Below are 22,912 nucleotides of genomic sequence, written 5' to 3'. Positions count from 1 at the left end.
CTGCGTGGTGTTTATTGCTTCTTGCTGCATTGGTGCTCTTATCAGGCAGTCGTCTAAGTATGGAAATATCATCACTCCTTGTCTGTGGAGGTGAGCTGCAACGACAGCGAGAATCTTGGAAAAAACTTTTGGGGCAGTGGAAAAGCCGAAGGGTAGTATTCTGTACTGGAAATTCTGTTTTCCTAGGGTGAATCTCAGGAATCTTCTGTGTGACAGATGAATGGTAATATGATAATAAGCATCCTGGAGGTCAAGGGCTGAGAGACAATCTCCTTTCTCTAATGCCAGAATTATTGGGGTTAAAATCACCATTTTGAAACTTTGTGTTCTTATGAATTTGTTGAGTTTTTGTAAATCCAGGATGTGTCTCCACTCACCAGTCTTTTTCTGAGTTAGAAAGTAAAGGGAATAGAAACCTCTCCCCCTGTGCTGTGATGGTTTGGGTACCACAGCACCTAATTGTACGAGGTGGTTTATTTCCTGTTGTAACAGGTGCTCGTGAGTGGGGTCCCTGATGAGGGATGGGGAAGGGGTGGGTAGGTGGGATAGAAATAAAGAGGATGGCGTATCCCTTCTGAATAATCTCTAAAACCCATTTGTCTGTAGTGATGGTGTTCCAGGCTGGGTAGTATGGTGACAGACGGTCTCCGAATGGGCGAGGGACCATTTCTGGTTCCGGAATCAGAGAGTGTGGAGGTCTCGTGCCCTCAACCACACCTTCAAAATTATTGTCTGGAGGTGGATGGTTGAGACGTTGAAGGTTGATCTTGGTTCTGCCGATGTCTGTTCTGTTTTTGTTTATGCCATTGGTCGCACTGTCTTTGAGGCTGGGAGTATGGTGTAGACCGGAATCTCTGATTGTAAAACCTGCTCAGTTTCTTTTTGTTAGTAGGTATGTAAATGCCAAGGGTTTTCAAGGTCGCCCTTGAGTCCTTTAGGGTGTGTAGTGAGACATCGGTTTTGTCTGCAAATAATTTTTGTCTTTCAAAGGAGAAGTCCTCAACCATTGCCTGAACCTCCCTTGGGAATCCAGAGAGATGGAGCCAGGATGCACAGCGCATGACAATGTATATAGCAATGGGTCGTGCTGCTATATCTGCAGAGTCAAGGAAAGCCTGGAGGGCTGTCCTGACAATAAGAGACCCTTCAGAAATGTTTGCTTTGTATTCTTCTTTTTTGTCATCTGGCAAATTTTCAATAAAGGTTGACATTTTGGAGAACAGATTGTGTATATTTAGTCAGTAGGGCCGAATAATTAGCTATGCGGAACCTAAGCATAGCTGAGGAATAGGCTTTCTGCTCCAGAAGGTCTAGCCTTTTCCAATTGTTACCATTTGGGGTCGTTTGGGACTGGTGTTGTTTCACGCTGTGATTGACCACCTTCACCACTAAGGAGTTTGGTTCAGGGTGCGTGAATAAAAATTCAGTTCCTTTTGCTGGCACATAATATTTTTTGTCAGACCTCTTACATGACGGTGGTGCAGTAGCTGGAGTCTGCCAGATGATTTTGCAGGCTCCATAATAGCATCATTTATCGGCAAGGCTATCTTTGCCGATGGGGATGCCTGGAATATGTCCGTGAGCTTATGTTGGGCTTCTGATGCCAGCGAAATGTCTATGGATTCAGCAACCCCTTTGAAGAGGTCCTCAAAGGATTTGAAATCATCCCCCGTAGTAGGAGGTGAAGGAATTATGGTTTCATCTGGCAACGAAGATGAGAGGTGAGTAGGCACCAAAGTGTCATGTTCAGCTGTGTCCTCAAGATCCTCAGTGTCTTCCTCTTGTGTTTCAGAGGGTGCCAGGGCAGTAGATGAAGGGGACTGGGCTGTTCTGGATCTAGGTGGGCTAGGTGGCCTGTGGTTTTGGGCCCTATACATTGCCCATAGATCCCAGTATGAACTGTTAGGTGGAAATGGTATGGAGGGCGCTGCCCATGGGTGACCATACCATCCTCGTATATCTGCAGGTGGTTGGTGATGAAATGGTCCTAGCTTTGATGAGGAATGATGAGGGGTATATATCACTGCATCATCCTCATCCTCTTGTTCCTCATCACTGGAGATGGAGGTGGGGGGAGCTGATCTGCAGGGACCAGTCGGCTGGGTATGTACCGATCTGTATGGGGTACCCTCAATGCCACATAGAGATGATTTAGGTGTTGAAGCCATTACCAGGTTCGTGTATCTCATGAACTGCTGCTGTACCGTGAGGCTCGGTGCTGGGGACAGCATGGTGGACAGCCCAGGAGCCTGAGTTGAAGCTGCTGGTGTTGAGGATTTAGACCTGTGCAGCATTGCTACAGCAAGTGGCACCATTGTACAGCTTGGTGCTGAGATCATCTTCGGCTCCGTGGGCGCTGAGCTGAAAGGTTTCACTTTGCTATGTGAACCTCCATTAGAACCTGCACACACAGGGTCTTTAGTTCTTCGGGAACTCTTGGTGCTGGACATTCCCAGTGCCTCGCGGTCCGACACTCTCAGTGCTATCGGTACCGGGGCAGATTTTTCTGTTGGAGATCACTTTCGTTTAGGCTATTATCGGTGCTGGGATGTCTGTGCTTGCTTTTTTGTAGCCTTTCTAGAAGCAGGCTCGTTGGCAGCCAATGTTGAAGCAGAGTCCCTGTCACAGGCTGCCATTTATGATCGTTGGCCAGGGGGTGACCTGGACTCGGGGTTAGAGGCTGGTCTGAGTGATTTCTCCATCATGAGGAGCTTCAGTTGAAGAACCCTGGCTTTTCATGTCCTAGCTGTCAGTTTTCTATAGTGTGGACACACTGAGTGTGGACGTCAGAAACAGGTACGGATAGTTTGCAAGTCAGGCAGTGTTTAAAGCCCGGTAAGCCGGGCATGCCTGAGAGAGCCAGTCTCAGAGAAAAATAAGGGGTAAACCATGTTGAGGCAAAGGCTGTATGCCTGCCAGAGAGGCAGGGGTAGAACGGAATGGTAAATTGTTTTTAATTTAAGAAATTTAAGAAAATAAAGTGAGGCAATAGATAGGGAAAACTAACTACAACTAAGCTAACACTATCACTATGAACTAACTACAATAAATCTTATCTGATGTAAGAGAGGGCGCTGCTGATCACTTCGACTCAAGTGAAAGGCGGTAGAGAAGGAACTGGGCAGGGCTGGCCTTACCATGAGGTGAACTGAGGCGGCTACCTCAGGTGCCAGACTGTGGAGGGGAGCCACTAGGACCCAGAGTGTAGAAAATTGTGTCTGCTGCTGGTGCATATGTAGTCTCTCTGCTCTAGATGCACAGAGATGGCAGAGTGCTGTGCTGGAGGAAGGAGGGCACAAGAGACATAACAGGCAGGCAGGAGAAGAGGTGAGAGGGAATAACAGAAAGCAGCAGGAGCTGCAGGGAGAGAGGAGGAGGAGCCTCTTATGTACCTTTCTAGCACCCCCAGAAGCCTGGACTGATTTAATGCCAGCTTCTCAGGGAGCTTCCTGTTTCCTGCCGCTTCCCTGAACCCACTTGAGGAGAACAGGCAGTCAACTGAAGTAGTAGGAGCCAGTTAGGCCTTTAAGACACTGATATCTTCCCTCACTCAGGCCCTGCTTACCAGCCTGCTTTTTTGTCCCCTTCAATTGAGTGTTGAGAGCTATAGAGCCACTATAGCTGGCACAGAACAGCAATCATGAAAGAAAGAAGAAAACGCCCCTCAGGGGCAGCATTCAGAAAAAGAAAGAAAGCAAAGGAAGCTTTTCTATCTAAGCAGGAAGGAGCTCTCCTGAGATGCATAGACACAAATGTTCACGGTGAGCCTTCCGGCCCCAGTGAGGATGTGAGTGATGAGGAGATGCCTGATCTTCCAGTTAGTCAGAGTGCAGGTGACCTGGCAGCTACTGCTCAAATGGATGTAACCATGCACACTCCTGAAGAAAAGTGTAGATCAGAGAAGAGTGTGGTAGAGGCGCAAGAAACAGCTGCTACTGAGTTTAGTTCCTTAAGTCTAGATGATCCAGGACTGTGGACCCACTTGAGCAGTAGCCTGAGGGACCTCCCTCTACTGCATGGGCCACAGCAAGTGAAAAATTTCATGTTCCCCAAAGACAATGAAAACAGAAGTTTCCATCCAACACATTACTGGCATGAAATCCCCAATGGTGACAAAGTGGAGAGGCCATGGCTTATGTACTCAAAAACCCAGAATGCTACATACAGTTTTTGTTGCACACTCTTCCAGTCTAATGTTCCAGCCACACTGGGTTCTACAGGAACAAAGGACTGGAAAAATCTGGCTTGAAATCTGGTATGTCACAAGAAGGCAGCAAATCACCAGAAAGCATTCCATAGGTGGAAAGAGCTTGATATGAGACTAAGGTTAAAAGCCACCATAGACGATCAGCATCAAGAGAAGATTGCATCAGAGTCTCTTTACTGGCAAAATGTTCTGAAAAAGCTCATTGCCATTGTGAGAATGCTTGCTACCCAAAACCTAGCACTGCGTGGCATTTCAGATCAGCTGTATGTGCCAAACAATGGAAACTTCCTTAAAATTGTGGAGCTGATGGCTGAGTTTGATGCTGTACATCTAAGAAGAGTCACCACCCAAAAAATGTACACACACCACTACCTTGGAAAAACAATTTAAAATGAGATCATAGAGTTACTGGCAACAAAAGCCAAACAGAAGATTGTGGCAGATCTGAAGTCAGCAAGATATTACTCTGTTATTCTGGACTGCACACCTGACATCAGCCATTCGGAACAAATGACTTTAATGGCACGTTTTGTAACAACAACAGAACCTAGTGAAAATGTCCCTGCAATGGTGACTGTCAGAGAGCATTTTCTAGAATTTATTGACATTGATGATACTACAGGAGCTGGTATGACAAATGTGCTTCTTAAAAAGCTGGAAGATACGGGAATTGCAATAGCTGACATGAGAGGTCAGGGCTACGATAATGGTGCCAACATGAGAGGAAAGAACAGAGGAGTGCAGACACGGATCCGAGAGTTAAACCCTCAAGCTTTTTTTGTCCCATGCAGTTCTCATTCATTGAACTTGATGATCAGTGATGCAGCATCAGCTTCTAGTGAGGCTGCTGAATTTTTTAATGTAATTCAAAGCATCTATGTATTTTTCTCTGCATCAACTCACTGATGGCAAATTTTGAAGCAACATCTGGGAACATCCTCTCTGACACTGAAACCACTGAGTGCCACACGATGGGAAAGTCAAGTGGAGGCAATAAAGCCTATCAAACACCAAATTGGGAAGGTAGATGATGCCATAGTTGCCATTATGGAGGATAATGTTATGACAGGAACTGTTCGTGGGAGAACAGTGGGAGAGGGAAATGGAATCACCAGAAACATACATAACTTCAAATTTCTGTGTGGCTTAGTTTTGTGGCATGACATACTGTTTGAAATAAATGTTGTAAGCAAGAGACTTCAAGGTGTTGACCTTGATATATCTGGAGCAATGGCACAACTGGACAAAGCAAAGTCAGACCTACAGTCTTACCAGTCAGATGAGGGATTTCAAAACGTTCTGAAGAGTGCACAGAAGTTGGCAGAGGAACTTCACACTGAAGCTATTTTCCCACCCATTCAAGAATACAAGAGTCACCGAAGAAGACAACATTTTGATTACAAGGCATGGGATAATCCCAGAAGAGACCCCAAACAACCATTCAAAATTGAATTCTTTAACCAGGTGCTAGATTGTGCAAGAACATTTCATTCAGCTCAAGGAATACAGCAGTATATTTGGGATGTTGTATGATATTCCAAAACTCCTCACTATACCTGAAGAAGACCTACACCAGCAATGCAGGGCACTAGAGACAGTGTTGACACATGATGACATGTGCGATACTGATGCGAGTGATTTAAGTGATGAACAGAAAGCCCTTTCAAGATACATTTCAGCAGGATCAACTCCAAAGGCTGTTCTGGAATATATATGCACAAATAAGATGACCACCCTCTTTCCAAATGCTTTTGTTGCTTTGTGCATACTTCTAACACTTCCTGTAACAGCTGCCAGTGGAGAATGCAGCTTCTCCAAGCTGAAGTTAATAAAAGCACATCTACGCTCCACAATGACACAGGAGAGGCTGATGGGCCTTGCAACCATCTCAATAGAGCATGAGCTGGCTCAGACTGTGGACCTTCAGCAGGAAGCAGTTCAAATCTTTGCAGCCAAGAAGGCACGGAAAGCACCACTTTGATTATTCAAACAGATAAAAATGCCAGTGTTTACTATGCAGACAAGAAAAGTTACATTTGCTGTTCAGGCATTTGAAAGTTAAGTGTTCCTTAAAATTTTTGAACAAGGCATTTTAAGTGGTTAGTTCTCCTTTATTGGGGTAGGTAGCAGAGCAGTACCATGAGAGGAGCAGAACAGGAAGAAGGCATTTGAGTTCCCCTTCTCAGGTGCCAAAATATTGTGGGCCGGCCCTGGAACTCGGGGATGGTTGGCTGAGCACCAGTATGTAACTGCTCGGAGTGGTGCGAGATGGCTATGGCACGTACGCGGCCCAACTGGGCACTGCTACCACAAATCTCTGATTACAAGCACAGGGCACCAAGACACCTAAGGTGAAGTACCCACAGGGACATTCTTTGAAGAAGAACATACGGATATGAAAGCTAGAAATCTACCAAATTTAGGTACTGACAGTTGCCTAAATGCCTCTGAAAGCAAATGCCGCAGGAAAATAGTGGGTATTAAATGGAATGAATTTATAACAAATGCTGAGTTTTGTCACAGAGTTCAACTGCTTATCTCCAAAGTTATCCAGAAGAGAATAAAGAAATAGTGGGACATATGTAAATAATAAAGCCAGAACATGTGACATAGCAGGAGTGCTACTAGGCAGCTGATGAACACATAAAAGGGGCCAACTGAACGAATCCATCCGTTGAATAATTCTTAGATTTGGTACTTGGAGCTTAAGTTATAGATTGTTCATGCACTAAGCAATTTTTGATGGTGTCTGAAGAATTCTGATATCGGGATAAATGTAAATGCTTTTCACTGGTGATTATATGTACACCAAAGCACATATAATAAAAAGACATTTTACTTTTGTAAATGAAACTAAATATTATGACTTTTAAATCTGAAAGCAGCTGTCCAACAACCTCCCTCTTCACCCCTAAAGCAGTACTGTCTTTCAACATTAGAGAAGTGGTCAGATAAATGAATTATGTCAAAGAAAGCTTAAATTTAGACCTAATCTAGTTAATCGAAGTCATATTGCCCTTACATGTCAACAACAGAGAGAGATAGATTACTGGTGAACATTAAGAGACTCTTAATGCCTTTGCCACTGAACTGAGGATATACTTCAAAAACTTTCAAATAGTACTTATGATTTTTTTAAAAATAAAGGTCAATGGGAGGTGCTGGTTGGCCAGCACTTTTGAAATATATGTATTCAAGAGCTTATTTATAAGTCCCTATTTTTGAAAATCCTGGGCTAAATCCTTAACACAGTGCTTCATTGTTTCATAATACCCTAGGATTAATTACCTTTGAGAATGATTTGCAAATTTTTGTAATAATGTGCACCAAGATCAGAGGGTTTCAAACATCCTTGCATTTTCTTCTCACATGCGTTCATGTACAGACACACACACACACACACAAGTCCAGGTTTAACATTGTATACACACATGAAACCAAAACAGATTATTGCCTTCCAGCATACACAAGAAGATGGCCCTCTATCCAGCATTACAATGGGTCTCCCAAACCCTTCTAATCCTAAGGAACCAAGTTCCCCTGAGATAGACAGATATATAAACAAATAGTGTACTTTAGATTACATTTTGGTACCAAGCTTTCTATGAAATTTACACAATAAAAATAAACATTACAGTCTCTCACTTTTTTATTTTATTTATTTGATCAACAATTTTCTTTTTCCTTCTCTGCCTGTCTCACTATATTTAAATTTAACCTACTATTTATTTTTGCCCATCCTTCATCTAAATCTGTCCATAGAGACACCCCTTTTCTTTTCCCTCTCCTTCCATTCTTCATATCTGCTTTTCTGAAACCCTTCTCGCTCCCTCTCCCATTCCCTTCTTTCTCATGGGAATGTCTTTTCCCGCATGTGCCTCCTCTAGAGTAAATTGTCTGAAAAATGTATTTTTCGGGATACTGAAACTATTTGCAAATTTTGGTTGAATGCAGTGAATAGGGTTTTTTTGGGGGGGGGGAGGGAGGAAGAGAAAAAAACAAGACAACAACTATTTTTTGGAAATGTCCAAATGTTTTGTTTCACCATTTTTGAAACAAACAGTTTCCATATTTCATTCCAAATCAACATTTTCTAAATGAAATGCTGATTCAAATCTGCATTTGACCTAAATGAACTTTTTCATTTTTTTCATTTGGGTGAGAAAAACCGAAAAAATTCCATTTTGGTTAGAAACTAAACAATTTTTTAGTTTTATTTTGTGGTTCAGCCACCAAACGGAAAAATCAGTTATTCATTCAGGTTCTTTTTCTTCCAGCTGGTGTCCTTCTCCCCCATCAAAACAGTCTTACCTATGACATCTCCCCCAACAACTGTAGCCTCTGCCCTCTCTTTCCTTGCCAGCCATCTACATTTTTCCCATTTCTGAGATCACTCTCTTCCCCTACAGACTCTGCTTGCGTCCTCCTCTGCCCTTTTGAGAAAATCCCTTTGCATTTCTTCCTCCTCACCTACAACCCCCCATCTCATCTTCCATCTGGAGCCTTTCCTATCCCTATCTTCCATGTCTTTCTTTCTCTCTTCCCCTCTGGCATTTCTCCATCTCCTCTCACATTGTTCTCCCTCACCCTTAACCTGTTGATTTATCCCTTCCCCAGTTGTTCCTGAACAACTTCTTCTCCAGAGCCATCTCTGTACCCTATGGACTCTCACCTTCCACTGCTCCTCCATACCTTCCCCTTTGCCTGGGTCTCATCTCTCTGCCTCTCTAGGGGGTTTCATTCATAGCTCTTGGCCCCAGAATGCTCTTCCTTCCTCACACACTCAAGTCTTTCACCCACTACACTAATGCCTCCTTCTCCTATACTCACTCTTTCTAAGATCTTTTCCTGTTCTTCACTCTCTCACTAGAAGATTATGCAGGGCGTCAGAAGCTGTAAGGCAGATATTTTGGTAAGGCTCCTCCCATTAGTACTTTGCAGCAGAAGTACTGCCAACACCAAGCATTTGAAAATCAAGATACAGGCTCCCAAAATCATAAGATTGACTTAAAGATTAGGAAATTTTAAAAATAATAAATTTTGTGTTCTTTACATTTGTCCTCTGGTTTTTAACCATGTCGAGTTCTCTTAAATCACATTTTCAAGCTTTTCTATGCAACCACGAGCATTAGAAGCTTTTTTTTTCAAATAGAAGCAGAGATTCTTACCTAATTACAGGACTTGATCCCAGGAGCTGGGGCTTAAAGAAAAACACTAAATATTGAAAACTTGCAATAAAATTGTGAGAACTGGCAACAAAACTGTAATGAGGCAGAGTTGGGAAGAAGGAGACAGCAGGAGGCAAAGTACTAAAAAAGCAACTACACAGTGCATTCAGCAGGTGCTTCCACTAGTGGTAGCAACTCATAAAAGCAAGGATTCTCTCTTCCTGCTAAGCCACACCCAGCCATCTAGGGAGGCTGTGAGCAGTAGTGTGGAGATTGTGCCACCTACTGCCTCCCCAAAGAGTTATCCCTGGCTTCCTCAATGCCCATGGAGGTATATTTTTCAGGCATATCTTCTCTATTCACCAATGCTGGAGCATTACAGATGTTTCTCCAACCCATAGTCCAGAGGCTTGCAAAGCCATAATATAGACCTACACGGTATAAAGGAAGTACTTCATCACTGAAATTGAGACACTTTTGGGGTTGAATGAAGCAACTATTTAACAAGCACACAGCAATTTCTCAACAGTTTAAGGCAGTAAGTGAATGCCATATCCAGTTGAAATGAATCAGAACAAGGCAAAAATTGCTACTTTACCTTTTAAATCAACATTTTTTAAAACGTGACTGCTAATTTTGATTGTCACTTATATATCTAAGATATAGAAGGAAAAGAGAGCTCTGTAGATTTAGAGAAATGAATACATTCTTTTCTTCTCAAATGTTCATGTCATTGTGATATATATGCATAGTACAGCAGCTAGAAAAATCATTACACTGGCACTCCTACAGAAATGATTTTCTGTTGCAGTTGTAAGTCACTTATCAGTAAAAAACTGAGAAAATATGTCTCCTTTTTATAGAACCTATATGTGACCAACATCTTTACTCCATTTATCATCATTTGTGAAAAAATTCTCCCTCTGGTGCTGATGTGATTATTTTGTCTTTACAGTTGGACAGGTTATTCATTTTAGAAAAGTTAAAGGTTATCAAAAAGGAAAGTTAGTTAGCAGTCACTATAATTCTCTGAAGTTAATATCCTACATAGAACTCCAACTCTTGGTTTATGTACTCTGTTAAATGGCACTGGCATACTGTCAAATTCTAGACTTCCCTAAAATTCCTAGTTCAGGTAGCAGTTGTAAGCCACACACTGGATATATGTGGTTCATTGCTAATCATTTTCATAAATCATAAATCTCTAGCTCCTTCTTTAAAGAGTGATTAGCTCTACATTTTGACTCTTAAAACTGTTTACTGATTGAAAAATGGAAGGCTGTGAGATCAACAAGAATACACTGATTACTTGCCTACTGACAATTGTCAGTAACAAGTGGAACACATTCAATTTCAACAAGAGCGATGAATAGGTGACAGAATGCGTATAGTTGATGAATAAATGCACAATTGATGTGTTTGTATGATGAAAATGTAGGCGCTTGTAAAACATTTTATGACACTGAAGTCTAGCAGGTAATTTGGATTCTTTTAGAGTATCCTGTAAAGAAGAATGCTTTGAGGAAGTGGACTAATCTCACCTGCTTTTTAATATGGTACTATACTGGGACGAGATTCTTGCACAAATGAATTGAGTTTATGAGACTTCCCACCAAAAATTCTTAGGAAAGTTAAGGGTGTGGCCACATAACAGTTATTTAAATGCATATTAACTCTCAAAAATGCAAGAGATGAAAAAAGAAAAAAACCAAAACCTAAAATCCAATTAGAATATTAGAAAAATTATCTTTTTTTCCACTGAACAGACATCCCAGGGATTGGTTTACATTTTGAAGTCTATCTCTAGAAAAAAATGAATGGACACTATTTCCTTAGAAAATGAAAACACAGGTTTCCAACCATTCTTTGATGTGGTACATATCATTGACCCTGATGTTCCACAGCATGTTATATATCAAAAGTTAAGAACTTTTGAGATGAGACTTTAGTTGATTAAAATTTAGTCCTGGGCACTCTCTCTCATCAGGGAAGATTAACAAACTAGGTTCTACCTGTGTCTTTTTTGTTTGATTTTTTTAAACACATTGCAGTAAACTGAAGTGTTTTTGTATGCTGTAGAAAAATTCTTCCTTGGCCTCAGATTGAACCTAGCGCTTTTGAGGCAGATATGACTTTTTGTCAATATTAGAAAAGGGTGGTGGTTGGTGCAAAATCAGACTTATAATGGAAATTCAGTTGCAACCTTAAACTATGAAACAACTGCCATCATGCCATAATCATGGGTATTTATTGAAGCAGTTACTAACTGACTGGAATGGGATTTATGCACGTGCTTGAAGTTAAGCTTGTATTTAAGTGATTTCCTGAATAGGGAAGTATTCTAATGTGTGCCCCTCCACCCCCACGAACATGATACAGTTCTGCGGTGACCTAGAATCCTATTTTCGACGTCTCCGACTCAAGGAATATTTCCAACATACCTCTGAACAACATACTAATCCACAGAGACCTCCCTACCAACACTACAAAAAGAAGGATTCTAGGTGGACTCCTCCTGAAGGTCGAAACAGCAGACTGGACTTCTACATAGAGTGCTTCCGCAGATGTGCACGGGCTGAAATTGTGGAAAAGCAGCATCACTTGCCCCATAACCTCAGCCGTGTGGAACACAATGCCATCCACGGCCTCAGAAACAACTCTGACATCATAATCAAAAAGGCTGACAAAGGAGGTGCTGTTGTCATCATGAATAGGTCAGAATATGAACAAGAGGCTGCTCGGCAGTTCTCCAACACCACGTTCCACAAGCCATTACCCTCTGATCTCACTGAGAGTTACCAAAAGAAACTACAGCATTTGCTCAAGAAACTCCCTGAAAAAGCACAAGATCAAATCCGCACAGACACACCCCTGGAACCCCGACCTGGGATATTCTATCTACTACCCAAGATCCATAAACCTGGAAATCCTGGGCACCCTATCATCTCAGGCATTGGCACCCTAACAGCAGGATTGTCTGGCTATGTAGACTCCCTCCTCAGGCCCTACGCTACCAGCACTCCCAGCTACCTTCGAGACACCACTGACTTCCTGAGGAAACTACAATCCATCGGTGATCTTCCTGATAACACCATCCTGGCCTCTATGGATGTAGAAGCCCTCTACGCCAACATTCCACACAAAGATGGACTACAAGCCGTCAAGAACACTACCCCCGATAATGTCATGGCTAACCTGACATCAGGTGGCTGAACTTTGTGACTTTGTCCTTACCCATAACTATTTTACATTTGGGGACAATGTATACCTTCAAATCAGCGGCACTGCTATGGGTACCCGCATGGCCCCACAGTATGCCAACATTTTTATGGCTGACTTAGAACAACGCTTCCTCTGCTCTCATCCCCTAACAGCCCTACTCTACTTGCGCTATATTGATGACATCTTCATCATCTGGACCCATGGAAAAGAAGCCCTTGAGGAATTCCACCCTGATTTCAACAATTTCCATCCCACCATCAACCTCAGCCTGGTCCAGTCCACACAAGAGATCCACTTCCTGGACACTACAGTGCTAATAAACGATGGTCACATAAACACCACCCTATACCGGAAACCTACTGACCGCTATTCCTACCTACATGCCTCCAGCTTTCACCCTGACCACACCACACGATCCATTGTCTACAGCCAAGCTCTGCGATACAACCGCATTTGCTCCAACCCCTCAGACAGAGACAAACACCTACAAGATTTCTATCAAGCATTCTTACAACTACAATACCCACCTGCGGAAGTGAAGAAACAGATTGATAGAGCCAGAAGAGTTCCCAGAAGTCACCTACTACAGGACAGGCCTAACAAAGAAAATAATAGAACGCCACTAGCTGTCACCTTCAGCCCCCAACTAAAACCTCTCCAACGCATTATTAAGGAACTACAACCTATCCTGAAGGATGACCCAACACTCTCACAAATTTTGGGAGACAGGCCAGTCCTTGCATACAGACAGCCCCCCAACCTGAAGCAAATACTCACCAGCAACCACATACCACACAACAGTACCACTAACCCAGGAACCTATCCTTGCAACAAAGCCCATTGCCAACTGTGCCCACATATCTATTCAGGGGACACCATCACAGGGCCTAATAATATCAGCCACACTAGCAGAGGCTCGTTCACCTGCACATCCACCAATGTGATATATGCCATCATGTGCCAGCAATGCCCCTCTGCCATGTACATTGCTCAAACTGGACAGTCTCTACGTAAAAGAATAAATGGACACAAATCAGATGTCAAGAATTATAACATTCATAAATCAGTCGGAGAACACTTCAATCTCTCTGGTCACGCGATTACAGACATGAAAGTTGTGATATTACAACAAAAAAACTTCAAATCCAGACTCCATCAAGAGACTGCTGAATTGGAATTAATTTGCAAATTGGATACAATTAACTTAGGCTTGAATAGAGACTGGGAGTGGCTAAGTCATTATGCAAGGTAACCTATTTCCCCTTGTTTTTTCCTACCCAGACGTTCTTGTTAAACCCTGGATTTGTGCTGGAAATAGCCCATCTTGATTATCATACACATTGTAAGGAGAGTGAGCACTTTAGATAAGCTATTACCAGCAGGAGAGTGGGGTGGGAGGAGGTATTGTTTCATGCTTTGTGTGTATAAAAAGATCTTCTACACTTTCCACAGTATGCATCCGATGAAGTGAGCTGTAGCTCACGAAAGCTTACGCTCAAATAAATTGGTTAGTCTCTAAGGTGCCACAAGTCCTCTGATTCTTATGGGTGTTTTCCTGAATTGTAGCCTTAGTTTGGCTGTTGATGTCAGCAAACTCCCAATGCTATATAAAGACCATGCTAACAAAAGATGTACTACGAAGATGATCTTTGCAATACTGAATTACATGAAATTACTGGAACTAAGGTATAGATACAATTAAGGTACCAAAATGGATTATTTAGGGTGAAACCCTACATATCCTTACAGCATCTTCTTACAAAAACTGTCCTATATAAGTCAAATGAAAAATACAAACAGCATACAACAGCCAGAAATCACAAGAATTTAGACCATGGATTGCATGGTTATCCAATTTCATTAAGTCGCCATAATAAATAAATTTTAGAAAACAGATCACTAGTTAATGAGTAAATGTATTATATTAGTACTGTACCTGCTGCTGATCTCTAACTGCAGCTTCCATCTTGACCCTATCGTCATAGAGATCCATAAGGTATTCTTTATCATTTAAATAATATTTCTGAAAGATCTGATACTCTTGTGCTAACCGCAAATTTTCTTTTATCATCTGCTCCAGAGTAATCTAAAGAGAAAGGTTACGGATTACACTTATTGAAAGATATCTGCTTATAACTATAACATTTTTCTTAACTTTTATCAGTAATGCACATTTATACAAGATACACACAGTGGGTGAAATCCTGATCCCAGTGAAGTCAATGGCAAACTCTCATTGAATTTAATGGAGTCAGGATTTCACACAGTGCATTTATGTCATAGGTTCAAATTATTAATAAATGTTCTGCCCACAAAACAATGTTAAAAATAGCTAAAATAGCAACTACTGACTTTCTGTGCTATTTCATAAACTCTCTTTCTGCCAAAAAAGATAATGTACATTTCCTTAGTTTTTACAGAATGTCAAACGCTTCCCTATAATGATTTTACTTTTCAGTGTTCTCACTAGGCTGAGTGATACTATGCAATTGCCATATATTTATGATTAAAGTATTGTAGTATTTCTAGTCCCAGATTAGACTGAACTGATTTTTAAAGGCACATCTGAATTTTTCTCTTCTACAGGGCAGAGTTAAGGCTTTTGGGGTGCTCTAATATGTAGTTCAATAACTTAACATGTTTGGATTTCTTTTAAGTTTAACATTAACTTTGAATTTCTTGGGTTTATAATGCTTGATTATGAAATAATCACATCATCCCTGTAGTGTATTTAACCTTAAATTAATTATATACACTCTCAATAGTAACTCCATTTTAACTTAGTTTTTCTCTGGGAATTTCTTTTTTGTTATTTTAATAAATAAACCCTGAACAAGAGAAGTGAATGTTATCATGTAATGTTTCTAATGCTTTGAATATGTGAAGTATCACTCTTAAGTAACTATTTTAATTTTAAGTTCTGTGGCCAGATTCATCAATATACTCGGGCTACTTTACTCCAGTCCGGAGCAGCACAAAATTGCCAGAGCATACTGGGCAATTAAACTGGGTTTAAAGCACCTTTGCATTGCTAGAGCTGTGCAAAGCAACCAGCGTGCACCCCATCAGCCTCCTCTTAGCCTCCATCTTCCCTTGCACAAACACATTAAACTCCCCTTCCCTGTGCATTCAACTGCATGCATATTCACCATGAAACTCCCTCTGCCTTCTGCACTTCCCCTGCATAACCTGGCATACACACATCCCTCTATCATGCCCCACATTCTCCCTCCCCTACATCAGCCACATTCCCTTCTGCTCATGCATCCCAGTTCCTCCCTTCTGCCACCCACATTCTCTTGGTCTCTCCTTCACACACACATGCATACACAACTAGTTTCCCCCTCTTTCCTGCCTTCCCTGTTAAGCAGATCTGGTGCAACAAAGAATTTTAAAAAAAATAGGATTAATGATATTTTTTTGTCAATTCCTTACAACTGGAAGTTTCTTCTTCAGCAGATGGTAGTGAATAATGTTCTATTACAGGCAATTTCATGAAGAATTGACCTTTTGAAGTGGCTACCATCTCCTATTGTTCTCAATTCGAATGAGGACAAATCTATGTTACAGCACTACATCAGCACAGCTGCACTTCTTCACCAGATACGCGATGTTGACAGAAGAGTGATCTCCCGTCAGCATAATTACTCCCCCTCAGTGAGAAGCGGAAGCTATGTTGGTGGAAGAGAGTCTCCTACCGACATAGCACTGGTATGGACAGCGCAAAACATATGTCACTTGGAGAGGGAGGACTTTTTCACACCTCTGAGTGACATAAGTTATATGGACTTTTGCGGTAGTGTAGACCTGCCCTGAGGCCACAAGCTGCCCTCAGTTACAATGCCCTCTTTCGAAAGGCCACTGCCTCCAACTGTTTCCCCAAAATACCAAAGCCTAGCTGCCCTTAGGGAAGATGGTGGACCCCTATGCAGTGAAGAGTCAGTGATGAGCTGCCAAAATCTTAACAACTGGTTCACTCCTCACCCCACGAGGGGGTCGTTGCCCATCCCCGCCCCCCGGGACTCCTGCCCCATCCAACCTCCCACGTTCCTTGACGCCCCCCCAGGACCCCTGCCCCATCCACCCCCCTCCCTTGTCCCCTGACTGCACCCAGAACCGGGCAGGAGGGTCTCATGGGCCACTGTAGTGGGTGTCCACCCCACCCTAAGAGCCAGAGGGACCTGCCAGGGAGCGAGGTGGGGAGTCCCAGTGGTGCTTACCTAGGGCAGCTCCCAGGAAGCATCGGCAGGTTCCTCAGGCTCCTAAGGGCGGGGGAGCGTAGCTGGGGGGGGAGCGGCCGTTCCCCCCACTGATCACATCAAAAGTGGCACCTTAGGCACTGACTCCCTGGGTGCTCTGGGACTGGAGCACCCACTGGGAAAATTTCATGGGTGCAGAGCACCCACTGGCAGCTCCCCACCCCGCACCCAGCCCCAGCTCACCTCGCCTCCGCCCCTGAACGCGCCGCCCGCTCTGCTTCTCCACCTCCCACCCCCATCCCAGCTTCCTGCAAATCAGCTGTTCAGCGGGAAGCTGGGGAGGGCTGAGAAGCAGGCAGCGGCTTCCCGCTCAGGCCGAGGGTGGTGGAGGTGAGCTGGGGCGCAGAGCGGTTCCCCTGCGTGCCCCCTGGGTTATCTGCTGCAGCGCAGGCAGCCCTCCTCACACACCCCCCACCCCAGCTCACCTCCCTCCTCCCTGGGCCTCAGTGCGAAGCTGCCACCTGCTTCTCAGCCCGCCCCAGCTTCCCACGTGAACAGCTGATTCGCGGGAAGCCTGGGGTGGGGGTGGAGAAGCAGAGCAGGGCGGTGTGTTCAGGGGAGGAGGCGGAGGCGGAGCGCAGGTGAGCTGGGGGTGGAGGTGGGGCGGGGAGCTGCCAGTGGGTGCTCTGCACCCACCAAATTTTCCCCTTGGGTGCTCCAGGGTTGGAGCACCCATGGAGTCAGCGCCTAAGGTGTCACTTTTGGCCAGTTAAATTTAGAAGCACTTTTAGAACTGGTTGTCCCTCGTGGAACAACCGGTTCTAAAAGGGCTTCTAAATTTAACAACCGGTTCTAGTGAACTGGTGCGAACCAGCTCCAGCTCATCGCTGTGAAGAGTAGAGAAACCACTAGGGCAGCTTGTGGCTGAGTACCTGGAGAAAGCTAGGATCTAGCACCATCTTTAAAAGGGTCTGTTCTTCATGGTATTCTCTGAATTTTCCCCGGGGCTGGAGCACCAATGGGGAAAATTTGGTGGGTGCAGAGCACCCACGGCAGATCCCCACCCCACGCCCGGCCCCAGCTCATCTCACCTCCGCTCCGCCTCCGCCCCTGAATGCGCCGCCCCGCTCTGCTTCTCCGCCTCCCACCCCCATCCCGGCTTCCCGCGAATCAGATTTTTTCTTCATCCTCTATTTAAGAAGGCATTTTCAGTTATGAAAGTTCAAGGAGCCTATATAATTTTGTTACTGACAGCATTATGGACCAAAAAAAGGTCTGATTAAAAAATTTAGTGTTAAGGACCCAATGTTAAATTAATTTAATTTCCATCAATGGATTTCATTGGAAATTCTAAAAACACTTATTCTATACTCAAGGAATAAATGCTTTAATTTTGCAGAGGTTATGCTATATTTTCACATATAATAATGAGGCCAAATCTCTGGTTTAAGTGTAAAATTGAAACTTAACTAGAGACAAAATAAAAGACAAAAACAATATGTTTGGCAATACTTGTTATTACTGAAAGAGCTCACAAAAACACTATATAATTTCAGAAAGATGTAGTCATGAAACACTTCAAATATATTAAGAACTGAAACAAATTATGACATTAGAATGTACAGTTATATTTATAAACAAAGAAAGGTTATATTTAATCCCCCCCAGCCTTGCAGTTGCTGTCATTATGGAATATTCCAATTTATTGTTATTTTTTATTTGTATTAGCATAGAACCTAGGAGCACTAGTCATGAACCAGAACTCCATTGTGCAAGGTGCTGTACAAACATAGAATAAGAAGACTGTCTCTGCCCCAAAGAGCCTACAAACTAAGGATGAGAGAAGAGACAGCAGATGAATACAGACAGACAGATAAGTACAAGAAAATAAGGATAAAATATTGGTCGGAATGACAATAAGGGATCTCAGCACACCAGTGCCCTAACTGCTGTTGATTTTTTTGTAGGCATCAGAGAAAAACGGAGTTTTAAAGAGGGCTCTGAAGAAGGAGAATGAGATAGCTTTGCAGATGTTTATGGGGAGCTCCTCCTAAGCACGAGGGGCAGCATGGGAGAAAACACAAAGATGCTTGTTTGAAAATCTAACAAGTGGACAAGGGAGACTGGCATTGTGGTTTGATTAGAGGGAGGAGTAAACATCTTGATAGCTAAGGAGAGATAGGTAAGGGGGCATAGGATATGAAGGGCCTGGAGAATGAAGACAAAGAGCCTATGTTGGATGTGACAGAGAAAGGGAAACTAGTGGAGGGATGCAAAGAGAACTGTGGCATAGTCAAAGCAATAATCTTTGTGATAGTATTCTGAACGGATATGAATAAAGCATTGCATTTATCAAAGCCAGAGGCTGCAGAAATTGAGACACAAGATGAGGACTGCCTGGATAGGAGTTTTAGCTGTGTGGATGGATAGGAAAGGCTGTACCTTAGATGTTATGTAGAAAGCATTGGCAAGATTTAAATATAGCTTGGATGTGTGGACCTAGAGAAAAGTCCAAGTCAAAGATGACATCCAGGTTTCAGGCCTGAGTGATAGGAAGGATGGTGTTGTTGTCCACAGTGATCAAGGAGGTGGCCAGGAGGGATTTTCTGTCGGTGTGGGGGAATTAAGAATTCTGTTTTAGCCATGTTGAGGTAGAGTTCATGGCTAGACATTCATGAGGATGTGTCAAAAAGACAGGTTAAGATTTTAGTTTGGACAGCAGCCAGGTCTTGGGCAGAGAAGTAGATCTGTGAGTTGTCATCATAGAGATTGTAGTTGAACTTGTGTTTACAGATATTGCCCAGAGATAAGGGCTAGAGGGAGAAAAGAAGGGGTTTAAGAACACCAGATCTCTCTGGAATCCCACAAAAAGTTGGAGATGGGATGAAGTGAGCCTTCTGAAGGACATACTGAAGGAGAGATTAAAGACACAGGAGGAGAACCAGGACAGGACAAATTATTTGTTTCTCAGTAGAGTGCATTTATTTTCTGAGCCATTTCTGCTAATTTGAATATTAAGATTATATAAGGATATATTATTTATATTGGAAAAGAAAAGCGCTTAAAACGTTGGTATGTCTGATGGAATGTTTTTGTAGTAAAACATGCAAAATAATATTTTCTTTAGAAATACAATTTAAAGTTATAATTGTAAGTCTGATATTCCATAATTATTTATTTACACTTACATTTCTAACATTAATGTGCAAAATCCTACCAACTACCTTAGTTGAATGAGATTCAAAATATCCTTTACCCATAAAATGAGGGGAAATGCAACTTCTTGTTTTTCAAATGTTTTGTTCCCTTTTTTATATAAATCAGTGAAAGTCAAAGTCATGTTATATTTTTTCCTTAAGAAATTAGTAAGAAATGTATATACCAAACTTAAACACGCTCTCATAACAGAAGATAAACTAGGTCACCACTACTGTATACAAATGTCTTGAACAGTCAAAAGTTTTCATTTCTTGAATTTCATCCTTAAGCAGAACACAGCCTGGCCAAACACTTGGTCAAATGGTATGATGAAACACCAGGTCATTTTCATCTTTAAAAATTGAGGAAGCAAATGATCCATGTTTTGTTATTCACAAAAAATAGATAAACTAGTAAATTCATGAAGACTGGCAGAGAACAAAAGTTAGAGTATGCTGAAATTTCACAATGTACTCAGCTCAAATTCTACAGTGTATGCAAGTACAAAATTGTGCAAATTTTGAAAATATAAATTCTACCATGTATTATTACATTGACCGTGAAGAAAAAATTAAATAGTTTTTTTAATCTTAATTACCATCCAAGCATTCTGTGCTGCTTGTTATGTCCAAACTTAAGGAAGTTTAACACCCCTTGCCTTCCCCGATCGCAGGAAAACAAACAAAACAAACAAACAAAAAATATGTATTATGGCAAAGATTATCTCCTTGCTCATGCTGTTTTTGCCACTGCAAACCAGGGTACAGCTCATTGGGGGGGGGTGGGTATGTTATGGTGTTGGAAAGAGTACACATCCTTCTCTCTGATGGGAATGAAAAGGATGGATGTGTGCAGGGTAGTTCACCCACAGAGTCCAGGAAATACACTTGATTCAACACATACCTTCTGTAGCTACTACCAGAAAGGAAAGCTGTCCTTACCTGATGAAAGATGTTGCTGATAGAATTTTACCACCTCACTGGCACACAGCCAAGTGCAGTTTTTTACCATGTTAAGCCAATGGGGGTGGACTTAAGCCCCACAAAGAGAATAAACACCGAACATTAAAAGAGTATATATTTTACAAAAAGATAAATAAAATTCTGTAGAAAGAATTGTCACAATTGTATGACCTTTTCTTAAAGAGTAAAACACATGGAAAATAGTCTGATATAAAACTATGAAGACCAACAAAAATTATTGACTTAAATTTAGAGGTTAGGAAATGTATTTATACATTTATTTCTAACGGAAAACCATTAGAAAGCTCTCGTGCATACTGAAGGTCCCTTAATTGTTCCAGTAGTAAAGGAACTAGAACTTGGAGACTATGACATTCTACTTAAATTGTCAGGTCACATGATTAGAGATGCTCCCCCAGGGTTCTAAATTGTTATGCTTTGTAGTCAGAATCTGAACCTCTCTTACTCCTGAGATCTGAACCTAAGAATGTGGAAGTGTCATATCCAATACAGTTCAGACTGCCAAACCAATCACAGTGAAAAATTATGCACTGTAAACAGAAATACATAGATAAAGCAAATATTAACAATGAACACTACACATAAGTTATATAAATAACCCTAAAATACATCAAACACAATTACTTAAAAATAGGTATAATTTGATATTGCCTATGTATATTCTGGGTGCAACTATTCATTTATTTACAATTCTTTAAAGCACTTACTCAAAGTATGGGGTTCTGAAATTTGGGAAATCTACTAGCTAGTTTATTTTTCATGTCAAAGTAACAAAAATATAACCTGTACATTTATCATTTTACAGTGAAATACCAATATGTTATCCCATCATGTTACATAAATAGAATATAAATGATGAACAATGAAAAAGTTAATTTTCCTTATTAAATTATGAACAATGACTATCAAAAATAAGGTTGTTTCATGTTATTCAAATATAGAACAAACAACTCTGTTTTAATTTTAGTTTCCATAGCAATAAAGGTTTTCTAAGGAAAATGGAGATTCAGGATGCTATTTTTACAGATGATACATAGTAATTGCTAAATCCTCAATAGACAAATCAATTAACATGTTTTATCACCATACATTCCTATAATAACAACTGCTACATAGTGCAGTCTCCCAATATACCAATGTCTGTGTAAAGTACAGATCTGAATGAAAAGCTGCTCAAGCCAACAGGCTCAGTCTGGTAAGACAGAAGAGGACGTTAGTCAGCAGAGGAAAGCACTTTGAATAAATGGAATATGCAGCTATTACAATATGTTGCAATCCACCTTCTAAGCGGGGCAGGTCGAGAAGGGTACACCACCCCAATATTTCCTGGCCGACTTTGGTTACAGAATGTGTAACAACGTTTATTCTCGTTTTAGAGGTTACGAGTTTGAGCAGTATTCCCTATTTTAAGTGTATGAATTATGCTGGAATTGGTAATTCCTCTAAAATCAGAGCAAGATTTTAAAGTGCACCCACAGAATCCATCCAGTTCCAAGTCCAGTTCAACATTCTGGTGCTTATCTACAAAGCCCTGAAAGAGCATGTGGTCTGGCTTTCTCAGACTCTCTCTCTCTTCGGGTATGTCTACACAGCAACTACATACTCACAGCTGGCCCATATTAGCCAACTCAGGCCCATGGGGCTGGGGCTGTGGGGCTGTTTCATTGCTGTGTAGACGTCCAGGCTCAGGCTCAAGCCCAAGCTCTAGTACCTTGTGGCATGGGAGGTCCCAGAGCTTGGGCGCCAGCCCAAGCCTAGACGTCTACACAGCAATGAAACAGCCCCGTAGCCCAAGCCCTGAGAGCCCAAGTTGGCTGGCCAGGGCCAGCTGCGGCTTTTTATTTGCTGTGTAAACATATTTTGGGGTCCTAGAACAGAAGGTGGCATCAGCAGAGAACTGGTTGATGGAACCTAGTTTATGCATTGGGGCTGGAG

General features: G+C 42.1%; 1 protein-coding gene across 1 annotated transcript in view; it reads right to left on the bottom strand.

Annotated features, from left to right (window-relative positions):
* The window catches only part of CCDC178 (coiled-coil domain containing 178), a 357,920-nt gene that overhangs the window by 98,437 nt on the left and 236,571 nt on the right, over nt 1–22,912 (bottom strand). Inside the window, 1 exon segment of the mRNA XM_073331282.1 lies at nt 14,534–14,683. Within this exon segment, the coding sequence (XP_073187383.1) occupies nt 14,534–14,683 (150 nt within the window).

Source organism: Lepidochelys kempii, chromosome 2 (genome assembly GCF_965140285.1).
Source record: "Lepidochelys kempii isolate rLepKem1 chromosome 2, rLepKem1.hap1, whole genome shotgun sequence".
Lineage (NCBI taxonomy): Eukaryota > Metazoa > Chordata > Testudines > Cheloniidae > Lepidochelys > Lepidochelys kempii.
The sequence above is the reverse complement of the archived record's forward strand: the minus strand, read 5'-3'. Positions and strand labels throughout refer to the sequence as shown.